General features: G+C 37.9%; 1 protein-coding gene and 1 long non-coding RNA gene across 2 annotated transcripts in view; both read right to left on the minus strand.

The window, feature by feature from the left end:
- Nucleotides 1–1,541, minus strand: part of LOC136840663 (uncharacterized) — a 43,071-nt gene extending 41,530 nt beyond the window's left edge. The window contains exon 1 of the long non-coding RNA XR_010853702.1: nt 1,312–1,541. This is a non-coding gene — a long non-coding RNA (uncharacterized lncRNA). The remainder of the gene's footprint in view (nt 1–1,311) is intronic.
- A 1,639-nt stretch (nt 1,542–3,180) lies between these two features.
- On the minus strand, nt 3,181–8,533 carry LOC136841102 (uncharacterized). Its single transcript, XM_067108149.1, has 4 exons — nt 8,325–8,533; nt 6,365–6,446; nt 5,562–5,633; nt 3,181–3,969 (listed from the first exon to the last, which is right to left on the minus strand). Exons 1-4 carry the CDS (start codon nt 8,531–8,533, stop codon nt 3,835–3,837), a joined length of 498 nt encoding a protein of 165 aa, XP_066964250.1. The 3' UTR covers nt 3,181–3,834.
- Nucleotides 8,534–20,471: the final 11,938 nt, after the last annotated feature.

The following is a 20,471-nucleotide window of genomic DNA, read 5'->3' on the forward strand; positions in this document are numbered from 1 at the left end:
ATGTCTCGAAATCCATGTGATATGCAAACACTCTCATCTGCCATCTTACACCTAATATTCTTTTACAAGTCTTATTTACAAATAAACAACCCCGTCTAGATATAGCTTCATTGTCATATAGCACTGTCCCTGTCAGTACTGCAAAAACAGTGTACTGATGTGAAATCGTCACTTTTATTTGTACTCTTTTTTTGATTTCCAGATCTTATTCAGCCTAATCATTATTTGATTCCCCTCTCCCCTTCTCTTTTTTTAGCTTTTTACTAAACCTCAACTCTTGACAAATAGATAAATAAATGAAGTAAAATAAAAATGATTAAATAAATAAATATATATATGGAAACGAAAATTAAATAAGAAATAACACCAACAAAATAAATAAAAATCAATATATCAGATAATTAACTATATAAACCAAATAAAAAAAAATAACAAGATAAAAAAGAAATGAAATACACAAATTATTAAAAGCATTACATAAATAACAAAATAAGAAACGACAATTCAATTGATAAAATAAACATTCTGATTACCAAGTAAGCACAACTTAACTTCACTGGTTAATCATGCTTCTATTAAACTGGTCTTAGCCTAAATACGCCGTACTGTTCCTTTCTTCACAGTGTGAACCCCGCTCAACGATTCCCGAAAATGTGACCCTGTGAAGGTGCCTCTCCGTTATCGTCTTGGTCCATGACCAACGGTTTTGTGACACCACAGAAAATAGTAATCAACTCTGAACAACGGCACGTTACGTAGAAATAAAACAGTAAAACTGCAAAAGAGTCGTGTACGTTAGGCCTATATCCGCAGTTCACAGCTTGCTGGCAAGCCGAGCTGAGACATAAATATTTCAACAGGGGTACACCTAGCCTGACCTATCCTAGGACGTCGTAGCCTCTCTTGGGCCTACCCAGGTGACATCGTGAATAGCGGTATTAGGTTCCCAACCTACCCACCTATCTACACACACACACACACACACACACACACACACACATATATATATATATATATATATATATATATATATATATATATATATATATATATATATATATATATATATATATATATATATATATATATAGTTGGCATAAGCTATTTAGTTCTCTACGTCCTATGCAGGCCAATGTTATGAACTTAGTCGACTACCTATTCTCTCGTATACACTCAAATAAATTTAAGATGCACAAACAGTACAGAAATATTATTTGAAAGCGCGAAATAAATTAGTAATAAAAGAAAAGTAAAATAAGTAATAAGTACTAAAATACAATGTATCAGAATATGAAAGTGCACGACACTTACTTTTCCCTCGCTGTTGATTTCTTCCCTCTTCGTATTTCACAAACCTTCAGGATTTGATTTATAAGTAAATTACACTTATTACTTTTCCCAGTTAAACTTCTCTGTTACTTCCTTGTATAATATGCTTGTTTTTAAGTGCTCTGTCTGGTTTTTCTGTATTTATATTAAAAATAGAAGCATTTACCACAGAGCAGACATGGAGCAGCCGTAACACGTGAAAGAACCAAAACAAACAAGAGGATTCTTCTTCTTTTGAACCAAAACAAGAGCTGATGGACTCCTCTGCTTTTACGTTAAAACTGGCTATTTGCCGGCACGGGCCCTTGCCATAAGGCAGGCCTAATATTTGGTAAGGTGAAAATAGAATTGTGTGACCCTCCGGACCCTTACCAGCCAACAGAAACGAAGGAGGGAAGAAAAAATGTTCAAAAACTCACGGCTACGAGCCATTAAATGGCTACATTGTGACGTCAGCACTTGCGCGCTCACTGTTTTACGAAAAAGAAATAATTTATTTATATAGGACAAGTAAACAAGCTAGCCAACCACATTGCTTAAACACCTATGATATATTGCAGTATATTTTCAAGAAATGGCACAACGTCTCATAAAAATGAGGAGAAGTGCCTTAACATAGCGTTCTATCACGCTAACTGGCAACTGGCGAATTTTGCTTTTCATCTTGTTTTATTATGGAAAATACGGTCCATTCTGTCTAAGAGCGCCATTATAAAATTAATGATTGTCACATATATGATTTTTTGTTAAAACGGCGAGTGTGAGCCTATGAGCCCTATGTTTAACGCCTTCCCGGTGGCAGTTTGCCAACATATGTATTTTAATCTTTATGCCCAGATTTTATTTTTCACCAATTCGGGAAAAAATATCTTGTGGGATTCGGGAATAACGTATAATTGAATTAAAACAGTAACAGAAAAAATATAAAGCTACCAGGTTTTATTAGAAATTTTAATGGTAAAATACACTCGGCAGTTGGCAGGCCTGGTGTCATGGCCGTTTCTCGCTTACCTACGTTTGCTAAACGTAAAACAACCGTGTTAAGATCGTATGTTTGTTGTGATTTAAATTTTACTGATGCCCTGGGTATATATACCCAATGGTCTTTAACGTTTTAGGTTATTGGTATTGTACTACTTAATAATTTGTCTACATAAGTAGATGTTTCGTTTATTTTCGTGTATTATTCACTATATATTTTGCTCACAAGTGCCCCTCTTTGGTAGAAGCCCATATATTACGTCAATACTTTTTACTTTACTTTTATCTAAGTGATCAACCTTTCTAGATAAACATTATTGATATTAATAATAGATTAGTGTCATATGAACTTAATAACAGTTTAGTACCATACGAACTTAAAATAGAATAGAATTGTACCATGGGAACTTTATAATGATGTATAAGTACCATCTGAACTTAATAATGGCAGAATAGTATCATACAAACGTAATAAAAATAGATTAGTACCATGGGAACTTAATAATGATGTATTAGTACCATATGAACTTAATAATGATGTATTAATATCATATGAATTTAATAATGATGTATTAGTACCATATATATAAACTTAATAATAATGATGTATTAGTACCATACGACTTAAGAATGATGTATTAGTACCATATAAAGTTAATTGTATTAGTACCATACGACTTAATAATGATGTATTAGTACCACATAAACTTGATAATGATGTATTACTACCATACGACTTAATAATGATGTATTAGTACCATATAAACTTAATAATGATGTATTAGTACCATACGACTTGATAATGATGTATTAGTACCATATGAACTTCGAAGCCACTTTGCACAAGGTAAACACAGTAATGAAAAACAGTTAACCAAGAATGAATTAAATATATTGCAATCTCATGAATTTTTTACAAGGGATGATAAGCAAAATGGAACAATGAAAGTAACATCACACAAAAGTCAGTGGTTTACGATTGCAGTGCATGAAAAATAATATCGATACATTTTTTCATTGCTTGAGAATTATCTGATGAAATACGTAAGTAAATCAGACCGAATGTTCAATAAATAAATAAATGAAATATGAAAAGACAAAGCATTGATTATGGATTACACAAAGCAGTGGTTTAAAATGATACGCGTCATGTGAGAGACATAACAAGTTCTTAACGGTGTCAAGACAAAATATTAACTTCAGTGAGATAATGACATATGACAAATTTACAGCCTAATATATATATATATATATATATATATATATATATATATATATATATATATATATATATATATATATATATATATATATATATTTATGTATATGTATGTATATGTATGTGTGTTACACAACAAAAACGAACTTTTTCTGATTGGAGACAAACAGTCAACCATATAGGTCTAAGTAGCACAGACTTCTCATACGCCTCTATAGGCCTAAAAAAAAACACACACACTACCGTACCTAAAAAAAATTAAATTGTGTTCAAACGACCTCCCATTAAGAATCCCCGCTTTTTTTCTAAGCAGGAGCAGCAGCAGCAGGTTGTGCAGGGGCGGCTTTGTTATAAGCGGCAAGTTCCTTTGTAAGGGCGTCGACCTTCTTGTTCGCCTCGGCGAGTTTTGCCGCCAAATCGTCGCGCTCGGCGGTGGCTTTCTGGAAAATAATGTGCAAATGAGCGGCTGGCTTCACACCTATTACTTAAACAAGAAGAAGGGAAGGAATTGGAGGGGATGAACTTGGGTACAATGAGAACAAGTAAAAGACGCTCGAGGTTTCTTCGGCGCAATCGAGTTTTCCGTACAGCCGCTACAGCTTATAATCAAGGCCACCGACAATAGACCTATCTGTTCGTGGTCTCGGCATAATGCTGTACGAGCCGCGACCCACGAAACTTTAACCACGGCCCGGTAATGACCTATCCTATATCGTTGTCAGAAGCACGATTATGGCTAACTTTAACCTTAAATAAAATAAAAACTATTGATGCTAGAGGGCTGCAATTTGGTATGGTTGATGATTAAAGGGTGGATGATCAACACCGATTTGCAGCCCTTTAGCCTCGGTAGATTTTAAGATCTGAGGGTGGACAGAAAAAAGGGCGGACAGAAAAAGTGCGGACAGAAAAAAGTGCGGAGGGACAGACAAAGCCGGCACAATAGTTTTCTTTTACAGAAAACTAAAACTGAGAATCATAACGTGTCGTGTCGTTTTCACAATATGGAAGTAGTTTCTACTATCTCGATTTGAAATTCTCAGATATGATCTAGACTGAAACGTTTTTTGACTTTCTGGAAGATAGGAAGGAAATGAGAGGCTGGCTTCATACTAATCAAAAATTGAAATAAAGAAAGGGAAGGAAATGGAGAAGATGAGACTGAGACTCATACTGTGTCGTATCGTTATCACGATATGGAAGTAAAGTCTAGAACTTTGATTTGAAATGTTTTTTGGCTTTCTGGAAAAGGAAATCAGTAGCGCTGATTTGGATTACTGGAAAACAGGAGAGGAATGAGAGTCTGGCTTCATATGTATTATCATAAAGAAGAAGGAAAGGAACTGGAGAAGATGAGACTAAGAATACTACCATATCCTATCGTTATCACAACATGGAAGTAAAGTCTCTAGACTCTACTACTCCGATTTGAAATTTCTTAACGGTGATCTAGTTTAAAACCTTTTTTTTTTACTTTCTGGAGACTATGATAGAAAATGAGAGCCTGGGTTCATATTTATTATTACAAATAATAGAGAGGAAAGGTATTAATTAGCATGACTGAGGTACCATAAGAAACTGAGAATCGTACCGTATATCGTATCGTTATCACAACATGGACCTAGAGTCTACCATTTCGATTTGAAATTCCCAACGATATCATGAAACATTTGTGGATAACAGATTAAAATTAACTGAAAACCTTCATGAAAACACTGCAATGGATAACGCAACATCAAAATGAGTGAAATAACATAATGAGCCATATATAAGTGAAAGTGGCGTCTTTACGAATGAGAGAACCGTTAATCTGAGTTAACCGACTTGATGGGCTGACGAAACGCCATAATGAATGAAATAACTATAGAGAACGAAGCTAAAATGAATCGAATTAGTTGAAGAACGAATGAAATAAGAGACTTGAAGAATGATAGATTATAAAAGGGGTAATTGATTATTTAGAAAAGCGACCATGCGAAAACGGCTAAGATAATAATAATAATAAAAAGAAGAAGAGGAAAGATCAACACACCGTCATGGCGGGGCCTTGAGCGTTTCCTTTGTCCTTCGCTGCGGTTTCTAGGTCTGACTTCTGTTTGTTGACCTGAAAGAAGAAGATTAAGGACATCTTTTATTGGCATTTTTAAAAACTTTAGAATAAAGAACTCAAATCTAAATTATACTTGTGTAAAATTAAAGAACTGAAATAAAAATTCAGTAAATCTAACCTTGCTTTAGTTGTGCAACGCTAAATTAGCGTGGAATCCGTCTCCTTGATATTATTTATTTTATGCAAATTGCGCTTTAGCAAGGGCCGAGTTTTGTAGCTTATTGAAATTCTATGATAACTGATAATTAATAAGAAGGAAATGAACAATTATTAATGATAAAAATAAAACTGTTGGTTGACGATGGAGGAGCAAAACATACGACTGTATTAAAATCCACAAGAACGTGGCAGTAAAAGTTATAAAAAGATTAGTACGTTACATGAAATCAGCTGGAATTGGAACTGGAATATAAGATTTAATCCTAAGGCCAAGCGCTGTGACCTATGAGGTCATTCAGGTCTGAGAATGACGTTAAAACAATCGTTAGAAGACGGAAGACAGGGGATAAGAAGGGAGGTAAGAGTCAAAAGGAATGGAAGGGGTTGCAGCTAGGGGTCCTAAGGGACGCCTCAGAGAACCTTAAGTAATTGTGCCTACAGTGCAATGCATGAGGCGCACTGAAGGTACTATACCAACCCACAGGGATGGAATAAGCTGTAGGTAGAGGATCAAATTAAAACAGAATGTCTTTGAGTGCATAAGATAGTGAAAAAGAGGAACGTACCTGATTTACGTAAGCCTCGAGTTTCTTAATCACCTCGTTCTTCGCGTCTCTGTTGTGGATGCAGTCTTCCATAGATTTGTTTCTGAAGAAGAAGAAGAAGAAGAAGAAACAGATTTATTTAGTTTTCATTTCCTGGTCATTTTTAGAGTTTCCGAGAGAGATAAAAGTTAACTAGAGGGGAAAGATTCTATTCATTTAAATACTGCTTGCGGAAGAAACTATTATTATTATTATTACTATTATTAACAGAGAAGAAGAATCTACTCAAGAACTGCTTACAGAAGACTATTATTATTATTATTATAACTAAAGAAGAATCTGTTCACTTAAGTACTGCATACAGAAGACGTTATTATTATTATTATTATTATTATTATTATTATTATTATTATTATTATTATTATTATCATTATTATTATTATACTTTGGGTATAGGCCCTCTTTCAAACATGTTTTGTTAAATATGATGGCAGCCTTGGTTGCATTAATCTGGTAGATTATTCGTTCAATTCTTCTAATTATCCTTTTTCCTTCTTCAGCAACAGAATTGAGTAAAATGCCAAAGTTAAGAAAAAAAGGCCAATTAGAAGAGTTGAACGAATAATCTACAAGAATAATGCAACCAAGGCGGCCATCATATTATTATTATTATTCAGAAGATGAAGACCCCTATTCATATGGAACAAGCCAACCGCGGGAGCCACTAACTTGAAATTCTTGAGCTTCCAAAGAAAGTTACGGTGTTCGTTTGAAAGAAGTAACAGAAAGCAACAAGAATTCGGAAAGAATACATCACCTATTATAAAAGAAAGCAAAATAAATTATCGGATTACTAAATAAATAGATAAAGCAAAATAAATCAACAGATTTATAAATAAATGGATAAAAAATGGAAGTAAATTAATAGAATACGAGGAGAATTGCTTTAGGGTGACAAATGCAATTGCATCTTCGCTTGAACTTCTGAAGTTCCAATTGCACGACAGCCTCAGCAGGGAGACTGTTCCACAGTCCAACCGTGGGAGGAATAAAGGACCCCTGGAACTTTATAAGTAACTTTTCTCTCATAACTTATAAATGATACCGGAACTACCCAGTGGGGAATATTCCAATAACTGGAGCAGTTTACTTCAAATCAGAGTCATTCTTAGTGAGAAATTTTATCGATATTATTACTGAAGCTGTTGTTATTAATAATTTTATATCTAGAATAGAATAATGAGGTTAAAAACTTTTGCAGTTGCCCTGTGAATCAATTGTAGGGAGAAGGTGGGGGAAAGGAAGGTGAACGAACGAGAATATGAACGGAGGTACAGTCGAAGGAATGAAAGGGGTTGAACGCTGCAAAGAACCTTAAGTAATACCTACAGTATTAATACTATTATTATTGATATTATCAGTATTAATACAATTACTCAGGTACCTGTAGAAAATGACAGTGATAAGATGAAAGTTATGATCATGACAACGGAGGCCGATGGAGTGGCAATAACAAAACAGGTAAAAAATGCGCCGAAGTTTCTGCGGCGTAATCGAGTCTTCTGTACAGCGTATAATCAAGGCCACCGAAAACTGATTCATCTTTCGGTGGCCTCGGTATAATGCTACATGAGCCGCGGCCCAGGAATCTTTAACCACGGCCCGGTGGTGGCCTGTCTTATATCGTTGCCAGACGCACGATCATGGCTAACTTTAACATTAAATATAACAAAAACTACTGAGGCTAGAGGGCTGCAATTTGGTATGCTTGATGATTGGAGGGTGGAGGATCAACACACCAATTTGCAGCCCTCTAGCCTCAGTAGTTTTTGTTATATTTAATGTTAGAGTTAGCCATGATCGTGCGTCTGGCAACGATATAGGACAGGCCACCACCGGGCCGTGGTTAAAGCCGGCGCAATAGTTTTCTTCTACCGAAAACTAACACGAGAGGCAGCGAGAGAAAGCTGCTTCCACTTACAGACTCTTGACGTTCCTCTCCGTCAGGATCGCGACGTCCTTCACATCCTGCCGCAGGGCGTAATGGCTGAGGCCCATGTAGCCGACGACGACGACGGAGGCCAGGCTGACCATGACCAAGAGGGGTGAGGAAGGCATCTGTCGGGAGATTCGGGGCATCGGGTGAAATCGGTTGAGGGCATACGCTATTGAATCTGGTTTCAGGGACATTGTTTAACTGGTTTCGGGAACATTGTTTATCTAGTTTCAGGGACATTGTTTAACTGGTTTCAGGGACATTGTTTAACTGGTTTCAGGGACATTGTTTGATTAGTTTCAGGACAGTATTTAACAGGTTTCAGGGACGTTGTTTAACTAGTTTCAGGGACATTGAACTGGTTTCAGGGACAGTTTAACTGGTTTCAGGGACATTGTTTATCTAGTTTCAGGGACATTGTTTAATTGGTTTCAGGGCACTATTTAACAGGTTTCAGGGACGTTGTTTAACTAGTTTCAGGGACATTGAACAGATTTCTAGTTTCAGGGACATTGTTTAATTAGTTTCAGGGCACTATTTAGCAGGTTTCAGGGACGTTGTTTAACTAGTTTCAGGGACATTGAACGGGTTTCAGGGACACTATTTAACTGGTTTCAGGGGCATTGTTTAACTGGTTTCAGGGACATTGTTTATCTAATTTCAGGGACACTATTTAACTGGTTTCGGGGACACTGTTTAACTGGTTTCAGGGACATTGTTTATTTAGTTTCAGGGACATTGTTTAATTAGTTTCAGGGACACTATTTAACAGGTTTCAGGGACGTTGTTTAACTAGTTTCAGGAACGCTATTTAACTGGTTTCAGGGACATTGTTTAACTAGTTTCAGAGACACTAAACGGGTTCCAGGGACACTGTTTAACTGGTTTCAGGGACACTGTTTAACTAGCTTCAGGGACATTGTTTAATTAGTTTCAGGGACACTATTTATATAACTGGTTTCAGGGACATTGTTTACTTAGTTTCAGGGACACTATTTAACTGGTTTCAGGGACATTGTTTAACTAACTTCAGGAACATTGTTTAACTAGTTTCAAGGACACTATTTAACTGTTTTCAGGGACATTGTTTAACTAGTTTCAGGGACATTGAACGGGTTTCAAGGACACTATTTATCAAGTTTCAGGTACATTGTTTAACTAGTTCCAGGACAATGAACGGGTTTCAGGGACACTATTTAACTGGTTAGTGGGAAACTATTTAACTGGTTTTAGGGACACTATTTAGCTATTTTCAGGGACACTATTTAGTTGGTTTAAGATAAATTATTCAACTGGTGTCAGGGACACTATTTACCTGGTTTCAGGAGCATTGTTCAACTAGTTTCAGGGACGTTGTTTAACTAGTTTCAGGGACATTGTTTAACTAGTTTCAGGGACATTGTTTAACTAGTTTCAGGGACATTGTTTAACTAGTTTCAGGGACACTGAACTGGTACCAGGGACACTATTCTAGAGGTCTCATGGATATTATTTAGCCGGTCTGAATTAAGTCTTCCCTCAGACTCCTTTGGCTGAAGTATGAATTCATTAAAAACATAAATAAATAAATCTATGGCCCCATCACATGAGATTTCAACATCTTAACTTACTAAAGTACTCACTTCAGAATTTCATTTAAGTCTTGGGTAATATATTCTTATCAAAATACTCACTTAAGAATTACCAACAGATTCCCTAAGTGTTTTGTAGAGAGAAATAAATCTAGTATAAGTAATTATATCTTTTGCACAGCACCGTTGGCAGATGTCAAATCAGCACTTGTAACGGTACACCGTACCGTGTGCAACAGGTGCTTTGTGTCGTGAGTTGAGCCGGTGTCGTAAGGTGCTTACGTGCACGAGTTCATTATCTCTCTCTAGCTATCTCTCTCTCTATCTAGCTCTTTCTCTCTCTTTGGCTTAAGTGTAACCTGATTTCAGATGCCAAATCATCTAATTACCAGTATTACGTCCACGAGTTCATTATATATATATATATATATATATATATATATATATATATTTATATATACTGTAATCTCTATCTTTCTCTCTCTCTCTCTCGATCGGAGTTCTTCATTAGACGGGTCGGTATCGTTCTCGGCTAGCACTCTCCTGGGCCCGCGTTCGATTACCCGGCCGGCCAATGAAGAATTAGAGGAATTTATTTCTGGTGATAGAGATTCATTTCTCGTCATAATGTGGTTCGGATTCCACAATAAGCTGTAGGTCCCGTTGCTAGGTAACCAGCTGGTTCTTAGCCACGTAAAATGAATCTAATCCTTCGGGCCAGCCCTAGGAGAGCTGTTAATCAGCTCAGTGGTCTGGTTAAACTAAGGTATACTTAACTATTTTTGCTCTCTCGATCTCACTCTCTCTCTTTCTGGATCCATTGTTGTTTGATTTCAGATACTAAATCATCCAATTGCTTCTGGTTAACTTTTGAATTTAAATGTCTCTTAACGTATCAAAACCAGTATTTATCTCCCCCCCACCCCTCTCTCTCTCTCTCTCTCAGTCTTTCTCCCGCTCTCTCTCTCTCTCAGGCTTCACTGCCGTCTGATTACCAAATGATCTCATTGCTTCTGAATAACGTTCGATTTTAAAAGTCTCCTAAAACCAGTATTTCTCTCTCTCTCTCTCTCTCTCGCTCTTTCTCCCTCTCTCTCTCTCTCTCAGGCTTCACTGCCGTTTAATTTCTGATTACCAAATGATTCAAATCATCTAGCTGCCTCCGTTTAACATTCGGTTTAAAATGTCACCTAAAACCAGTGTTTCTTTCTCTTTCTCAAGCTTCACTTGTCGCCTGATTTCTAATTACCAAATCTTCTAGCTGCCTCCGGGTAACGTTCGAATTTAAATATCTCCTAAACGTATCACCCACCCCACCCCTGCCCCACCCCACAAGACTCGTGCACTGGTGAGTCACACACTGGTCGACTCGAGTCACAAAATACTGACGTCAGCAGTAGCGGGAGTCACACGAGACCTATAAAGTTAAGTATATCTTAGATTAACCAGACCACTGAGCTGATTAACAGCACTCCTAGGGCTGGCCCGAAGTGTTAGACTTATTTTACGTGGCTAAGAACCAATTGGTTACCTGGCAACGGGACCTACAGCTTGTTGTGGAATCCGAACTACATTGTACCGAGAAATTAATTTCTTTCACCAGAAATAAATTCCTCTAATTCTTCATTAGCCGGCCGAAGACTCGAACTCGGGCCTAGCGAGTGCTACCCCACAACTCTACCGACTCGTCCAACGAGGAACTACAAGAGACCTTTAATGACGTGGGATCATTACAACGTACACTCAATCCCAAGAGATAATGCGTCATTAAAATATACTCAGAGTGACGCGAGTCTTTTAAACTGGAGAACAAATACAGTTACATAACCGTACAAATTATACAGAGAGCTTTTTAAGGGAAATCTTTTAGATTCACGAAAGTTCACTGTATATAGTTTTATCTGTAAATATGGTTGCACACGCTCTCTCTGTATAGTTTTATCTACAAATGTATTCGTACAGCTACGTAACTGTGCATTACTGATATACTCAACTATATCCTCAGTTACACAACTGCGGACTTGTTTCACTAAATCCGTCGCTATTATAGACCTAAGGTCCCTCAGTAACAAAGATTTAACAGGTTATTGTACATTGAAAACTGACCTTTTTTCGGGGGAGGGAGATCGCAAAACAGTGCCAGGGACGGTGCTCACCGTAGACTAGTAGTAAGTGATCAGAAGGTAACAGTCGTGGCATAGACAGAAAAAAAAAAGAATGGGAGTCTAGCGAGCTCTGGTGGCGGACGGCTAAAACGACAACAGGTGTCAGCGTTGAATAAAATGTTTGTTCTCTGTTTATTTTTACACGTGGGGCCTAGACCAGCATTGCTTCATCAGTATCATCAGCAGTGGCTCTTGTTATATCTTTTTCTTTTATTATTGATACTAAAATCGTGATTTTAATGAAGGTGAGCCTACTGTATAAGGAGACATTTCAACTTAAAAAATAACAGCTCTCGAATCTGTTTTTGTTGCCAGACGTTACGACAAACTGGCTTTAGCATCTGTTCCTCAATCACTTTTGTTACATTCGTCTTTTTTATAATTATTAGTACTGTTATATCGTGATTTTAATGAAGGTGGGTCTATATAGGGCAATATTTAAACTTAGAAAATAACAGCTCTCGAAGATGTTATTGTTGCCAGATGTACGATAATGACTGGTTTTCCGGTGTCAGCATCGGTTCATCATCATTATCTCCGGCTATTGTTATATCCATTTTTCCTTTTATTATTAGTGTTATATCCTGATTTTAATGAAGTTGAGTCTATAATACAATAATTAAACTTAAAAATAACAGCTCTCAAAAATGTTTTTATTGCCAGATGTACGAAAATCTGTTTTTTTCCCGTTCCGTTTGGTTTTGATTTTAACGTTAATTCCTATCTTTCTTATATTAACTCCTTTGTTTGTTCTTTGCTGTCAAGCCCGTAAAAGTGCAAACAAACCAAATGTAATTGTTTGTGGGTATTTATTATTATAGTCACCTGACAGACACACAAACACAGACATACTTTCGCCGTTATGGCCTCACATGTGGTCTCTTTCAAAATTGGCATGTTGATCATCCAACACCCAGTCATCAAACAGACCAAATTGCAGCCCTCTAGCCTCAAGTAGTTTTTATTTTATTTTAGGTTAAAGTTAGCCGTAATCGTGCTTCTGGCATCGATTTAGGATAGGCCACCATCGTTCCGTGGTTAAAGTTTCATGGGCCGCGGTTCATACAGCATTATACCGAGACCACCGAAAGATAGATCTGTTTTCGGTGGCTTTGCTTATACGCTGTTCAGAAACTCGATTGTGCTGAAGACACTTCGGCGCATTTTTTACTTATTACTTCCGTTGTTCCTGCACATAGGCAGGACTGTCTGCACATGATGTAATTACAGGTAAGTGTATATATATATATATATATATATATATATATATATATATATATATATATATATATATATATAGAGAGAGAGAGAGAGAGAGAGAGAGAGAGAGATATATATTTTATATATATATATGCATGACAATATACATATAAATAATGGGTACTACTATATAAACAAGTACATGTATACTGTACATTACAATATATTCCAATGCTTAAATTTGTCCATGTATGAATTTCAAAAACACACTTATACACAGATATACATACATTTATTAATGTATATAAATGCGTGTGTATTTGAAAATGGCACATGGGAAAATTCAAGAACAAGTGATGGAAAAAGAAACGACAGACATCCTAATCTATCGATGTCCAGGTAAACACTGGACTTCACTTAAGGACATGATTCCCTTAAATCTCCGTTTGAATGGGAGTGACTTGCGCATGCGCATGTCACGTCTTGTCTGCCAGTCTATCTGTTGAGATTGAGACTAGAAAGAAAGGCCCGTTCGACGAGATAAATTACGCCATCTTATTAGCATGGGAATACAGATTCAGATGGTGAGTGGTCCATCTTTTCACTGGTTTTCCTGCGCGGCGACTTGACGCATGCGTGTCCGATAATCTGCCACTCTTCCTGTCTACCAACATATCTGCTTGATGGTCTCTTGTTTGTCAGTTTTTCATAAGTTGTATTCTGACAGTGATCTTTCACAATCACAATTGATCCTTGGTCCCCCTTTCCTGCCGAGAGCAACCAGATTCACTGAACGACAGCACTGCAGTTAATGTGCCTCGCTGTCGAACTTCTCAGTTCCAGAGGTCCTTTACTCCTGACACCGCTAGACTGTGGAACAGTCTCCCTAATGAGGATGTCGCGCAATTGGAACTTCTTCAGAAGTTCAAGCGCATATGTAATGCATTACTACCGTAAAACAATTCTACTTGTATTTTATAATTTATATTTTTATCTACGTATTTATCAATTTGTTCATTTATTTTTTCGTTTCTGATGAACGATCTCGTCTTTCTGCATTCCCCGTTATCTTCCGTGACTTCTTTCAGATGAACACCATAACATTCTTTAGAAACTTGAATTTCAGGTTAATGGCCCCTGTGGTGGGCTTGTTCCGTATGAATAGGGTTATTCATCTTCTCAATAATAATAATAATAATAATAATAATAATAATAATAATAATAATAATAACTGAACACATTCTTGACGTTTCCATAAACAGTAGTAAACAACTGAAAATTGCGCCGAAGTTTCTCCGGCGCAATCGAGTTTTCTGTACAGCGTATATTCAAGGTCACCGAAAACAGACCTATCCTTCCGTGGTGGTCTCGGTATGCAGCGGTCCATGAAACTTTAACTGCGGCCCCGTGGTGGCCTGTCCTATATGGGTGCTAGACGCGCGATTATGGCTAACTTTAACCTTAAATAAAATAAAAGCTACTGAGGCTAGAGGGCTGCAATCTGGTATGTTTGATGATTGGAGGGTGGATGAGCAACAGACCAATTTGCAGCCCTCTAGCCTCAGTGGTTTTTAAGATCTGAGGGCGGACAGGAAAAAAGTGAAGATGGACAGACAATGTTCTTCTTCTTTTTTTCACCAGCTCTTCAGTCCTAATGCTTCAAGTCTATACTTTGCTCATGTAATATTCAGTCATTGTAAGTTGCCTAAGTTTCTTACAGATAAAAAAATTATATTCAAGTATTTTTCCTGTTACATGGCAGAGTAAATTCTCAGATTATCAGCCTATCGAGAAGTCTAAGTAAGCTGGTTGATTCTTAAGCTGATCAAATTCATGGCAGCTTAATTTTCAGCACCAATTGTTGTAATAAAAAGTACACAATACGTATGAATTACAGCAGTAACAGCAAAATAAGCGCAGGAAGGGTTACAGCATATATAAGGGTTGCCTATAAGACGACTTCATGCTCGTTAATCCCCGTAGGGAAGTAGTGCCGTCAGTGCACCTCATGCGGTGCACTGTAGGCATTACTTGAGGTTCTTTGCAGCGTGCCTTCGGCCCCTGGCTGCAACCCTTTTCGTTCCCGTTACTGTACCTCCTTTCATATTCTCTTTCTTCCATCTTACTTTCCAACTGCGAGTTTTTCCTCCTGTTACACCTTTCAAACCTTGTACTGTCAATTTCCGTTTCAGCGCTGAATGACCCCGTAGGTCCCAGTGCTTGGCATTGAGCCTATATTCTATATTCAATTCAATTTATGCTCGTTAAGGTGAGTATACGCGAGGACAGTTTGACGGTGTCAGTAGCTGTCGGCCAGGACAGTCCACTGGGCTGGTCAGTGGACAGTAGAGTTGCGGTTGTCGAGGCTACTTCACTGCCTGTCTAGTCACGTGACCAACTGACGGGCAGAACTGCCAACTTCCAGAACAGCAATCATCAGAATCCCACGAAATCAGTTTGTTAGCGAAGTGGAATTGGGAGGAGATGATTACATTTCTGGATGTATACGAAGGTTCTGAACGCCTGTGGCACATTAGGCACACAGATTATATGAACAGGAATAAGAGCGACGTGGCTCTTATTGAACGGAGGGGTGCTCTGACTAATGAACAGATTCACATTAATGAACAGATTCGCAACCCGGAATTTTAGGAAAGAAAATGAAAACGATTAAAGGTGTTTGCGGGCAAGTTTTTCTTCGTTTTTAACGTGCTTTTTTTTCCATTTTTATATGGGGTAAGCACGATGCCTTCTATTGAAGGACTTTGATTTGGCGGTGGGGTAGGCCGTAGCCTCGATCGGCTGCCCTGCCTGACATCGCTTAGACCCCGGTAGCAAATGTGTACATGTATTGTACCAAATCCCCAGCTCCCTTTCTCCCAGCAGCGAGGAGAACTGGGCGGGTAGGTCGACAGTTCGAGACGTGTGAGGTGTCTATTCTTACCGAAAATTGGGAAATCTAAGGGGAGTGCAGCAGGATTAGATCGTTGCTGGCTGCAATTATAGACACATAGCGCTGGAGGTTAGGAGTTCGGCAAGGGCGTACAAAGCAAGCGCTAAACGTTCGTAACATATTCAACACGTAAAAAATGCGCCGAAGTTTCTTCGGCTCAATGGAGTTTTTTGTACATCGTATAATCAAGGCCACCGAAAATAGATCGATCTTTCGGTGGTCTCGGTATAATGCTGTATGAGCCGCGGCCCATGAAACTTTAACCACGGCCCCGTGGTGGCCTGTCATACATCGTTGCCAGAAGCACGATTATGGCTAACTTTAACCTTAAATAAAATCAAAATTCCTGAGGCTAGAGGGCTGCAATTTGGTACGTCTGATGATTGGAGGGTGGACGATCAACATGCCAATTTGCAGCCCTCTAGCCTCCTCAGTAGTTTTTAAGATCGGAGGGCGGAGAGAAAAAGTGCGGAGGGACAAACAAAGACATCTGAATAGTTTTCTTTTAAAGAAAACAAAAAAATGAAAAAAAATGGCAGTTGTACAGCAAGTTCATGTCTTTCATAGAAGTGATGATGATCACATGATTTCTCCCTACGGCGTGTTAATACCCCGTACTTAGGTTATAATGAAGGCCATTTACAGCCCGACCACGTAACACCTGCCAGGCGAGGAGGTCTTGGTCCAATACGGTCACTGTGATGACGCCACACCCTTCAGGTGTTCCCCAGGGGCGGGGTGGGTGGGTTAGCAGTGCCGTCAGTGCGCCTGACGCGGTGCACTGTGGTTATTACTTAGGAAAACGTCGCAGTTGCACTATGGGACAATTGTTAGGAGAGGGATGAGGAAAGTAACGGAGGTATTAAGAGGAATGGAAGGGGTTGCAGCTAGGGCCCAAAGGGACGCCGCAAAGAACCCCAAGTCAAGGTCTAAAGCCCTTGCCTTAAGTAATGCCTACACTGCGCCGTGTGAGGTGCACTGACGGCAATATTCCCCCCCACTAAAAGGTTTCTTTCATTTCGCTTCGTTGAACTTGTCATTGTGTAAGACACTTTATTCTTTGTTAGTTTTCACTTTTTCTGGTACGTTGTTTTTCAGCGCTTTCGTTATATTCTTTCTCATCTCTCTTCGCATCGAAGACAGGTGTGCTCGGAGATGAAGAGAACTTAAACTGGCTGTTAATACTGAAGAAGAACGGACCACTTGCATCCGAAAGTTCACTGACCTGGCAGACGCTCTTTGTTGCATCTGATAGTCCAGTTAAAATCTTTAATAATAATAATAATAATAATAATAATAATAATAATAATAATAATAATAATAATAATAATAATAATGTCTTTATTTTAAACTGCTGTCCTCTGACGAAAGCTCGAACAAATTCAACCTGAAGAAAATATTCAAAGTTTGATGTAGTAAATTCACATACTAAATATACATACACAATGAAGTACATCTGGTACAATAAAATCATATATCCTTCAGCAAGAATATAACCATTGATTATTTAAAAAAAAAAAAGTTTGAAATATGTCAGGAGGTTAGGTAAAAATATTTTGAAGCAATTTCAAAGTGCCCCTCAACGTACTTTTTTTTCTGTAAAAGAAAACTATTGAGATGGCTGCTTGTCTGTCCGTCCGCACTTTTTCTGTCCGGGCTCTTAAAAGCTACTGAGGCTAGAGGGCTGCAAATTGGTATGTCGATCACCCACCCTCCAATCATCAAACATACCAAATTGCAGTCTTCTAGCCTCAGTAGTTTTTATTTTATTTAAGGTTAAAGTTAGTCATAATCGTGCGTCTGGCAATGCTATAGGTGCCAACAACACATCACCTACGGGCCGTGGCTGAGAGTGGCATAGGTCGCAGCTGAGAGTTTCATGGGTAGTGGCTGAAAACTCGATTGCGCCGAAGAAACTTCGGCGTATTTCTTACGTGTTAATTTCATTTTCAAAAACTGAAATCTGGTTAAACTGCGTGACATTTACTGGCACATTGATCCGAAGACCTGATCCCCTAACTGATAAAGCCTTAACTGTTATTTCAGTCGCTGAAGGGCGAAATCGCCAAAGAACCAAGTGGACTACTTCTCCTGGCCTCTGTTTAAACGCAAGAGTGCCCCTGAAGAAGGTCCTGGAAAGTGATCAAGGCTGGCTGGTCCAGAAGGAAAACCTCTGCAACCTACTGAACCTGTGAGTGATCCGCTAACTCTTGACTGATTACAGCCACTAGCGGATCCAGAAAAAATTTCATGGGACAGGTACCAACTTTCATATATATATATATATATATATATATATATATATATATATATATATATATATATATATATATATATAATTATATATATATATATATACTGTATATATATAATTTCTTTTTAATCGTTTTCTTATTTTTTCCCATTTTTATATTTCTTATTTATGTTGTTATTATTATTATCTAAATCTTCAATATTATTATTTTATCATTATTTTTCATGTGGGGGGGGGGTCACGTGCCCAGGTGCCACCCCACTGGATCCGCTAGTGATTTCAGCAGGATTCTGAGAGGCCAACTTGTGTTGGCCTCTTTTTAAATGCAAGAGTACCTCTGGAAAAGATCCAAGAAGGTGATCCAGGCTGACTGCTCCAGAAGGAATCTTCTACAACTTACTACACCTGTGAGTGATCCAGTGACACTTGACTGATTTAAGCTAGATTTTCGCGTGAAACATGTCGAGACTTTTTACCAGGGTTGCTCCTCAGAGTTTTGAGAGGTGACCAACTTCTTTATTTTTGGCAGTTTTTTCGTTCGTGTCACCTTTGATGTACCACCGACAGCAACCACCGACAGTAACAGCTTTAACCTAGTTTTAAAAGCTGCAGTAGGTGAATTGCAATGAAATCACTCAGAACAACTCGTTGTCTCTTACCTTACAAAAGCCAAATGAACCTTGTATTGACAGAAGGTCTCTTGCCACAGATGCTACATTTAGCGTTCTCAGCTACCGACGCTCTGTGGTAGCAGTGGTACTACAAACCTTCAAAAATATATATAAAAAAAGGCCCCATCTAACCCTGGCACGAGTCTATAAACTAGCAAACTAGCACTATTAGAACTTCACAATCTGTGGCCATGATGATGAAGCCTGACGAGCTCAGGTTGTTCAGGTGCGGCGAATCAGGCAATCAGCCTGGAAAAAATCGTTTAACAGCTGTTTTGATTGAATCTGATATCACCATCGCATTTACCACTGGTAATAATTATCCAAAGACTAGTGTTAGTGGGGAAAGGGTCTTGCAAACTTTCAAAATAGGAGAAAGTTCGTTTTGTCTCTGACAAACAACACGAAGAAGGCAGATTGGGGAAGATTCTCACGGAGAAACGAAGTAGCACAGCAATTATTTCGATAAGAATGTAGCATTGCGCAATTAGAACATTTATCTTTGTACAAGAAAAGCTAGTTTCCTCATGATCAGTTCATGTCTCAGAGATTTTCTCGTAGTTCAGTCAAGTTCCGGTACGGGAGATGGGGCAAACATAATCAATTCACCTGAACAAGTGTCAGGACAGCAACACTTGTACTACAGGACACTCACATCTCTTCTCATCACTTTTGTCCACTGTAGCGACCTTTCTCTCTTTAGTGGAAGGTTAAACTATTATCAGTCCCCGGCCCATCAACGACGCCAGAAGGTGTTTGGGTGCGTAAGAAAGTGCTATTTTGCTAGTTTATAGACTCGTGTCAGGGTTAGATAGGGCTTTTTTTATATATATTTTTGAAGGTTTGTAGTACCACTGCTACCACAGAGCGTCAGTAGCTGAGAACGCTAAATGTAGCATCTGTGGCAATAGACCTTCTGTCAAGACAAGGTTCGTTTGGCTTTTGTAAGGTAAGAGACAACGAGTTGTTCTGTGTAATTTCATTGCAATTCCCTTACTGTAGGAGATGTAAAGGCTGTGTACAGTTGTGTTTGTTCTCATGTAAAGAAATAAAGTTTTTTTTTTAATTTCAGATATATGGCTCTATTTTAGCAATATTTGATTATAAGAAGTGCAATAAAATCAACGGCTGAACTGTGGTCATTGTTACGAATATGAAAAGAAGGAAATTGTTTTTAAAAAACTGTTTGAGAAACATGCATATATATATTGTATATATATGTATATATAATATATATATATATATATATATATATATATATATATATATATATATATATATATATATATATATATATATATATATATATATATATATA

The sequence above is a fragment of the Macrobrachium rosenbergii genome, chromosome 8 (genome assembly GCF_040412425.1).
Source record: "Macrobrachium rosenbergii isolate ZJJX-2024 chromosome 8, ASM4041242v1, whole genome shotgun sequence".
In the NCBI taxonomy this organism is placed as follows: Eukaryota; Metazoa; Arthropoda; class Malacostraca; order Decapoda; family Palaemonidae; genus Macrobrachium; species Macrobrachium rosenbergii.